Source organism: Eleutherodactylus coqui, chromosome 3 (assembly GCF_035609145.1).
Source record: "Eleutherodactylus coqui strain aEleCoq1 chromosome 3, aEleCoq1.hap1, whole genome shotgun sequence".
NCBI classification, from domain to species: domain Eukaryota; kingdom Metazoa; phylum Chordata; class Amphibia; order Anura; family Eleutherodactylidae; genus Eleutherodactylus; species Eleutherodactylus coqui.
Window position 1 is genome coordinate 99,215,255 of NC_089839.1, and position 9,649 is coordinate 99,224,903.

A 9,649-nucleotide genomic window follows, 5' to 3' on the forward strand; every position below is an offset into this window, starting at 1 on the left:
CTTTAGTATAATATCATAGACCCAAATGTTCTAAACTAACGTCCGCCCAGAACTGTCTGCTTGACCTCAAGACGTCCTCGTCAACTTATCACAACTGAGTAAGTTTGAAGCAATATTGGATGCAGAAATAAGGACTTTAAAATGCTGCATTGTAGCCCTCAGAGGACGTCCAACTACGACTGAAACTCTTTCTCGTTGGCCTTCGTCAACAGTGAGCCGCTGCTAGAACCGCCGACGATCAGTTTACTATTCGAAAAAGGCGAATCAAGAAAGCATTTGTCCTACTAGGGCATCTTCTATAAAAGGCGCGGCCCCAATCAGGGCAATCACTGGCTAAATACCTTATACCTAAATACAGAAGAGGGGGAAACGAGACACCAGTTTTCAGAATTGTTGGGGTGGATGAGTGGGAAGGGGGGGGGGGGGGTTCCTTTACGTGGACCAATTCTCTGCCCGTTTAAAGAGTACCGATTGACAATATAGCATGTTGACCTGCGTTCTATGCTGTTGACTTGGCTGATGACTATTAACGTGGGAACCATTGATCATTACTATGACTGTTCGTCCGATACAGGAAGAGCACCCCCTATTTCCATGTGGAGACATGCTGCCGACGGGTGAGCATTCTTATGTCTGCATAGACAAGATTTCATTTTCACTGCTAAATTTATCATAACAAGCGCTGCAGGGAAATCATAGGCCAACCACAAAGGACAGGATGCCAATACTTCTACATTTTCCACCCTTGAATGCTTTTGTTTCATTGCCTCACTGACATCCAAGTAGTGCGAGACACTCAAGAATTAAAGGCTTTGTCTAAAAGAAGCTATCCCAAAATTGACTATCACCTATCGATAAGTGATTGGTGGGTGTCACTGCTGAGACCCCCACCAATTGCAAGAATAGGGATGCCTTGTCCCCCTCTGCTACTCATTAAACCCCCTGGACTGAGGGGATTGAATGGAGCAGCGGTAGAGCATGTACGGTGACCACTGGGGCCCGGTGACTAGGCTACACCAGTGGGGCCGATTCAAAATTTATTTGGAGGGGGGGGGGGGGGAAGTTTTAGCTAAGCCTTCTGAAGAACGTCGGTCTCGGGCAAAGAAGCTCCAACCCCTCCTGAATTTTATACGTAACTGTTACTTGTGACCTGCAGCATCTATGGGAAAGCTGAGTGATGATGCATTTGGCCAACCCAGGTCTTCCTCAGTCTAAGGGCTCCTGCCCATGGACCGATATTTGCTTTGGAATGATGGGCGTCCACACCGCAGATCCGCAGCAAATAGCGCCCATTGCATGCCATGGGAAATTGATTCTTCCTGAACACTTGTGAAAACTAATTGCGGTTTCTGCGAGCGGAGGGGGGAGGGGGGGGGGGGAACAAAAAAACAAAAAAAAACAAAACGCAGCATGCTCCAATTTTTCACATATTCCACGTGGACGGCTTCCATTGAAGTCATTGAGGAAAGGTCGCTGATTCCGCGTCATCGTGAGGTGATGACGCAGGGAAAGCAAGAGTTCAAAGAAAAAATCTGTACTGCGCATGCCCAATGGCTCACCGACGGAACATCTGCAGTACAGATGAAAACGAAGGTAAGCAGATAAGCGCAGGCACCGCTGCTGCCAGGGCCAGATTCCTCTAGGGGGTTCCGCATGTCGAATCTGACTGGGGGCCTAAAGGACCTGAAATGGCAGACACCATTACTACTTAGTGATGAAGCGATGTTAACATCTCCATCAGAGGCTTTATTGGAAGCCTCTGCTGCAGATCCAGAAAAATAGTCCCAAAGTAGAGTAGCATGCGGAGCTATTTTGTCAAGTAAAAGCTAGGCGCCATGACAAACCCAACAAGACTATATAATAATCAATAGAGGTCTGTCGAACACCGTTCATAGATGCCATGTAACACATCTATCCCTGGTTGACAATTCCTAGGATGGAACAAGAAGACACAACCTAGTTTTCCCAGGATGCATTAAGGTTGCACTAACCAAATTGTGAGAAGAGTTGTAGCAGGGTCAGGCCCTTTACACCAATCTATAGAGCCCCTTTAAGTAGTGGCATCACTGTGAGCGGAGGCTTATGGTACAAGACTCCTGACCTACCGCAGGAGGAAGACTAACCTAAAGATATATCCGAGCCGCACTGTGAGAAGACACCTCGTCTGACTATAAACAGAGTCCAGAGAAGTGGATGTGGCCATAACAAAACCCGACCTAACCAGCAATATGTGTAATAAAACTAGGGGACATCCATCACCGGCACGGCCAGTTAGGACTTCACCCAGACAGATTAGAGCAGGAACGTCCCATCTGCCCCGCGGCCGGTTACTTCTATTTAAGGGAATGTGGCCGGGGAGAACGATTTTAAATATTTTTAAAATCACAAGATAAATTGTGAAAATGTGAAATGTAATCCTCAAATGATCACTTACTGATAAAATATGAAGCCAGAACCGGTAAACAAAACGTGCCTCCACTTAGTCAAGTTTACAAGGTCTATCAACAAAACCAGTGGAGAAAAATTAACCCCTTCAGGAAGGCAAACATTTTGGCTTTAAAAGTGAGAGAAATATTTCTTTTCATCAACAACTTCATTTTTTTCTGTTTTTGTAACGGCGAGGTCTTTATATGTACTTACACAATATACATCACATGCACACATTATACGGCAAAGCCACAGCTCACTTCTTAAGACCCACATGTAATACTTTCATCCCCTTCTGTTTTACACTTATTGCAAGGGCCCTTTTAAGAACTTTTTATTCAGTTTTTTGAAGAGATATGCTGCCCAAAACACCTGCAATTCGGGCATTGTGGCTTTTTTCCCCCCTTTCTCATACGACGTTCACCATGTTGTACAAATACTTATATATATCAATAGTTTGAACTTTTATAAAACACGTTGATAGCAATTATGTATATTTTATTTTTACATGAGAAATAGGGGAAAGGTTTCTTTAACTATTCATTTTTTTATTTATTTTAAAAAAATTTTATTCAACTTATTTTTCCTTTTTTTTCTCCCAATGGCAGGCTTGAACTTGCAAGAGTTTAATTGTTTCTACAATATACTATTCACTGAGAAAACCCACGGGATCCAGATTTACTTCAGAGATTCTCTTGCGATTCTGTAAGGCGTAATACTTTTGCCACCGCAATTTCCTTAGGAAGAGAGCCAAGTCTTTTTCCCAGGTAAACAGATCGAATTTATGTGGGCACGAACGATAAAGCCTTTTCTAGGACTGTAATTTCGTCCTTAGATAGCGTTCATTTAGATACGTTTATAATACATAAATCTTTTCCTGGATTCTGTGTATATGACGTGCTCTTATTGGTGATCACTTTTACTACTGTATGGCTCAACCCTTCAGTGTGTCCAGATGGTTCAATTGTTATTAGGGTGGCCCCCTGCGTTCCCTCTAATATTATTGGGGTGGCCCTCTGCGTTCCCTCATTAGGTAGGTGGACATTGGACCTAAAAAAAACGATCTCCTACGGGGTTGAAATTTCTGCCTCTACCTCTGGTCTTCCCACGTGAGGACCTCTACCTAGATTTCTCATGGCATTGTCCCTTACATGTGGATTCGTTTCCAGATAGGTCGCTTTCTGAGGTGCTGGTTTCCGATTCGGTTTGTGACCGATGGTCATAGACCCTATTCTCGGAGAAATCACGCAAGTCGCGGTTAAATTGATGATGCTTTCTTTCTTTTAAGTAGTTGGTATATTTATCAATGGTCAACTTAAGCGTCTTCTCTTTTTTATCAAAATCCGTCTCATCCGAGACTTTGTTGGTTTCTTTTATGGCTTCCTCTAGTTGTTTACTATTCTTCTCATGTGTTGTTTTTTCCTCCTCTAGTAGAAGCTGCATGAACCGAAACGAACACTCAGAAGCTTCTTTTTCCCATTTTTGCATAAACGATGTAGTTCGTAGCCTAGGTGGTGGCATTGTGTGTATACGTAACCTACGTGGGATTATTTTGTTTTCCAAGTATTTGGTGCGACCCTGGACCTCCCACCACGAACGTGTAAATTCTTTGTAGGTGCTGGTCAAATGCTTGAAAGCACTTGAGACACTTTGGTTATTAAGTTCAAGATTTTCATTCGAAAATACCGTATCAGAACAGTAATTGCTGCATAGACAGACTAACTCTTTATCCAACGGAGTGTCATAGATCCTTGTGACATCGGGACACACACACTCCATGGTTCTTTCCTTTATAATGAACTAGCTTACCCGTCGCGCGTTGCTGCGAAGACAGACATACATTCATTCATTCGTTTTTATATATCTAGATAACAACCAATCACAGCGCAGCTTTCATGTTACCTCAGTGGTATAATATATAACAACCAATCACAGCGCAGCTTTCATGTTACCTTAGCAGTATAAAATATAACAACCAATCACAGCGCAGCTTTCATGTTACCTCAGCAGTAAGAGAAATAACAACCAATCACAGCGCAACTTTTATTCTGCCTCAGCAATATAAAAAATAGCAACCAATCACAGCGCAGCTTTCATGTTACCTCTGCGGTATTATATATAGCAACCAATCACAGCGCAGCTTTCATGTTACCTCAGTGGTATAATATATAACAACGAATCGCAGCGCAGCTTTCATGCAACCTCAGTAGTATAAGAAGTAGCCACCAATCACAGCACAGCTTTCATGTTACCTCTGCGGTATTATATATAGCAACCAATCACAGCGCAGCTTTCATGTTACCTCAGTGGTATAATATATAACAACCAATCACAGCGCAGCTTTCATGTTACCTCAGTGGTATAATATATAACAACCAATCACAGCGCAGCTTTCATGCAACCTCAGTAGTATAAGTAGCCACCAATCACAGCACAGCTTTCATTTTACCTCAGCAGTATAAGAAATAGCAACCAATCACAGCACAGCTTTCATGTTACCTCAGCATTCTCAATATCCAGCAATTGTCTTGCGAAACGTTCGGCGGATGCATCATTTTGTAGTTTTACAATTGAATTGGCGCTTACAATTGAATAATCGAGTTGGGACCCATTAGCTTTTCCCATTTATGACATAATCAATGCTCGTGCCAAATTTCACGTTTCTATGACATTGGGAAGCGAGAAAATTAGATTCCGTACGTAAAATTTGGACGCTAATTCTTTGGCACTTAGAATTGAATAATTGAGTTGGGACCCATTAGCTTTTCCTATTTATGACATAATCAATGCTCGTGCCAAATTTCATGTTTCTACAACATCGGGAAGTGAGAGAATTAGTGGCAATGATGGAAATCGAAGATCTACGTGGGGGGGTCGTAACTGTCGACGACGCTCGCACGCGCGCCATTTATCATAGCATAAATGTACTATGCCTATAATCTTCCCAGGAGTGTACTCAACAACTTCCCAAAGTTTCATGGCGATCGGATGAATGGTGTAGTAGCGCATAAAAGGACAAACAGACAGACAGACAGACACGCACACAGACAGACACGCAGACATACATTCAATTATATATATATATATAGATGACCACAAGCCTTAGCACTGTACTCCAGGATTTATGAACCAAATTGGAGTCGGTTACTTTGTAAGGGTACAAGTTTTCTCCACAGCCATAATTGCAATCAAGTGGAGTACTGATAAATTCCTGAGGAATAAAAATTCAACAGGGCTTTCTTTCAACGTGATTTTTTCTAATCTATCTTGAAGTAATGTGACTATCGGAAAAACATTTTTAAATATCTGTATTAAAAGTTAATTTTTAGTATTAATCAAAAAAGTCGTGGGTTTTCTCTGTAAATCCTATAAGTTGTACAGTTAACCCCTCTGTCTCAGTGAATTTTTCTACAATATACTGCAGTACTTCAGTATTGCAGTATATTATATTTTTAACAATAGTCTATTAAAGGTGTTCTAAGGTCGAATGCACATGGCCAGGTTGGATCCCGCAGTGGAATCTGACCAGATGCCGGGCTGGTGACCCCTACGTATCAGACCGCAGTCGTCTTTTCTTTACTGCGGATGTGCTGGCCGGCATAGTACAGAAAATGCTGCACAATCGATAGGCAATGACGCAGATCCCACAGCTTTAATCGAAGCCATTCGTGCTGGAATAGGACTTGCTGTGATTTTCCATACGCAAGTGGAAAATTGCAACTGATTTCCACTGGTGAACATGGAAAAGCAGTTTTCCATAGCATGTCTATGGGCAGCATTTGCTGCGGAATCCGGAGGCGGACGTCATCTCCAGATTCCGCAATGCAAATACGTCTGTTCGCATTGGGCCTAAGAGTTTAAAAAAGATGTAAACAACTGGCTCATCGTGTAAAAGAACAATAGAAAGGACAGTGATGTTATGGCCTCTAATCAGCTGTAGCTGCCACCTGACTTCCACTGTCAGCAGAGACTTGGATCGATACAAGGGCCAGTACAACTCTTTCCCCAGGGCAGAAGAGAGGCGAGTATTCTTTCTTACAACACCTTTAATAGACTATTGCTAACCTCACAGCGAGGAGGAGGCGTGGGGAGGGGGGGCACTGAAATCAGCAGGGGTCTCAGCGGTAAGAACCCCACCGATTAGAAAGTTATCTTGCAAATTTAATGCAACCCCTTCCTTTAAACAAAATATCTACTGGGCATACCCCACACTACCTCTTCACAATTAATGGCTGCCATGCAAACCCATTGCCCCCCATAATAGTCCTGTGTGGGGCATGAGAGTGCGTACAGAAATTCCATGGTAAATACACCCCATGTGAGCCCAGCCTAAGGGTTCTTTTAGAAGAACCATTTCTCCTTTGAATGAGCAAATGACGCTGGCTCATTCATACTGGCAGATACATCGTTGGCTCCTTCAACAAGAAATCCCGCACACTGGCTGTATAAGTGACTGAGAACAACTGAATGAACGGACGAGTGAATGGGCATGGTTTAGTCGTTGGCGTGCATTTAGACTGGACGATTATCGATCACTTTCACTCGTTTGAACAGTAATTGCTCCGTTTAAAAGCACCTTAAGCTATATATTAACCCCTTGTATAACAAGTGTAACAGACAGGGGGGCCCAAAATTGTATAGACGATGTTTATGAATGTGTCGGGGACTTCAAGCGCATCGTGTTATTCAAATTTCGCATGAGTATATACAGACGATTACTAGCAGAGGGCATCGCGTGCACAACATGGTGGCAGAGCAGTTGGGTCTGGAAGAGGAAGTGCCATGCGGGCATTTGTTCATACATAGCAGCACAATGTTAAAGGGAAGCTTCCGGGCTCAAGTAGTTCATACGCCAGATCGGGGGATATACAACGTATACTTACCCTCCTGCCATTCACTCGGCGTCAGCTGGCAAACCCGTCTCTGCAATTCACAGACTGCATGGCATGCATAATGAATGACACAACTACATAGCGCCCTGCAGAAAGGATTGCAGCAGCGGGTTTGAGAGGGGCATTGGAGGGCAAGTATAAGGAAGGTCCAGACGGGGCGGATGTGCCACAAAATTTCCATAGATCCCCATAGAAGGCAATGGGGTGCGCAATATGCAAGGAGATGCATAAAACACTGGAATTCCGCTGCAAAATTAACATCTGGAACCAATTCAATCGGTGTGTTTGTGTCCCGTACGCAGAGAAAACTTTGTCCGTAGGGCAACTGTTTTTGCGCTAAGACGTGCACAATTCTACATACACTTGTGTGAAGCCGGCCTAAAACGTACATTCTTGAACTCTAAAGCCTCATGTCCACGGGGAAAATCAGGCCCGCCGTGGATTCACCATGCAGAATCCCGCAGCAGGTTCCTCCTTTCCCGCGGACATGAGGCCTAAAAAAAAGAATTACTCACCTGTCCGGACGCTGCGGATCTGCCCTCTGTTGCGGCCGGATCTTCTTTCTTCGGCCGGTCAGAGGTGCTCAGCACGCCGGCAGCGTGTCCCGTGCATGCGCCGGACACTCTTTTTTCCGAACTCCTACTCTCCCGCGCCGGAGGGCAGGAATTCAGCTGCGGGTGTGCGGCGGATCCGGACGGCTTCTAAAGGCTTCAATATAAGCGTATGGGAGCCGCTCCCGTGGGAGACAGGCACTAAAATGGAGCATGCTGCGGGTGTTTTCCCGCACACACAATCCGCGCCTCAGGGGAAAATGACATCCGCAGGTATTTAACTACCTGCGGGTGTCCAATACATCCCTATGGGGTGCGGATCCTGCGTGCGGGTGACCCGCTGCGGACCTGTCCCCGTGGACATGAGGCCTTAGGCTTATCTTGCAGGACTCAAAGTACCCGACAGTCTCATTAACCCCTTGGTGACAGCAATAAGCCTTTTTACGACCTCCTTTAATGGGCTTTTAATCTGCACATGTGTCTTTTTACGGCGATGGCTTTGGGGACAACCAACAGCCAGGCTCCTGCTCTAAGGGTGCATTCACAGGGGCAACAGCGAGTCGTGTGTGATGTGTAGGAAACCACACATCGGTATGCTCCATCCAGCGCTGTCTGCTCTCATCACCCATCACAACGATAGGGTGCGCTAAAACCCGCTGTCGGAAACAAGTTCGAAAATGAAACTAAAATCCCGACACCACACTCAAAATCGTAGCGCTTTGCCGAGCGCATGTGTGAGAGTGGCCTTAGCGACATTGCGTCTAAACGCTGCTCACATGCAGTGATTGTGCACGTACAGCGTTTATTTTGCGGTCAGAGAACAATTGGGCTTGATCTCGCGCAATACGCGGTAAAATAGAACATGCTGTGTTCTTTTTTACAAACGTATTCTACGCAATTAAAAAAAACAAAACGTTAGTGTGCGCAGATCAATGAAAATCCATGTATTTCATGGAGTGAGCCGGCCCTTAGAATAACGTTTAATTTAAAAAAAAATTAATAAAAGTCCTACAATAAATGATAAGTGCCGTAGAGGGGTGCCGTTAGAGAAAAACCACAAGACAAAATAAAACCGCAAGCCCTCATACGAATAGGTGAACGAGTTAGGACAACAGCTTGACCTTTAAAGCAAAATAATGGTCTGGTCACTAAGGGGTTAAAGATAGTTTTGTGCCCCCCTATGTAAGGGAAGCCCAAGGAGCGCCCCTTGTCCGCCGCACACACAGGGAACATGACAGCAAGCAGAGCTCTTACATCCAGAAACAAAGTGCAGCAGAAAGTTCTGAAACTTTCCCCCATAGTAAGTGATCCAGCCCCCGTCATAGAGACAGGTGTGTCCTTGTAAGGGCAGCAGGTGAGCCCCGGGTCTGCCCCGTGCCCCACATAGGAGGCTCCCGTAGTAACAGCGTCCCCCGCACTCACCACACTCCTCCGGGTCCCACACGGAGTCAGAGTCCGGGTCCCTGTGACTGCAACCCCCGGGCCCGCCATGCCTGCCTATGTCCGGGCTGAGCAGTGACCGGTGCAGGGTGCTCTCCCCTCCACCGCTCGCCGTCACCCCTCTCCTTGATGCCCCGGCAACCAGCAGCAGCAGCGGAGCCCACAGCGCACGCAGGCCGGGTACCCTCATCGTCCCAGGAACTGTGCCTGTGTGTTGTGTACACATAGCACCCTCGGGGTGCCTGGGACTTGTAGTCTTCCAGGGCGCTGTGTGTGTTCAGCGGCTTGCCAGCAAAACTACATCTCCCGTGAGCCTCCGCGCTTCATTCACTGAGCAGG

At 45.4% G+C, this 9,649-nt stretch overlaps 1 protein-coding gene across 3 annotated transcripts in view; it reads right to left on the reverse strand.

The window, feature by feature from the left end:
- TTC13 (tetratricopeptide repeat domain 13) overlaps nt 1-9,528 on the reverse strand; it is a 71,284-nt gene extending 61,756 nt beyond the window's left edge. For all 3 annotated transcript variants that reach the window (XM_066595912.1, XM_066595911.1, XM_066595913.1), the window contains exon 1: nt 9,293-9,528. In XM_066595912.1, the coding sequence (XP_066452009.1) occupies nt 9,293-9,500 (208 nt within the window). In that variant the 5' untranslated portion in view covers nt 9,501-9,528. The remainder of the gene's footprint in view (nt 1-9,292) is intronic.
- Nucleotides 9,529-9,649: the final 121 nt, after the last annotated feature.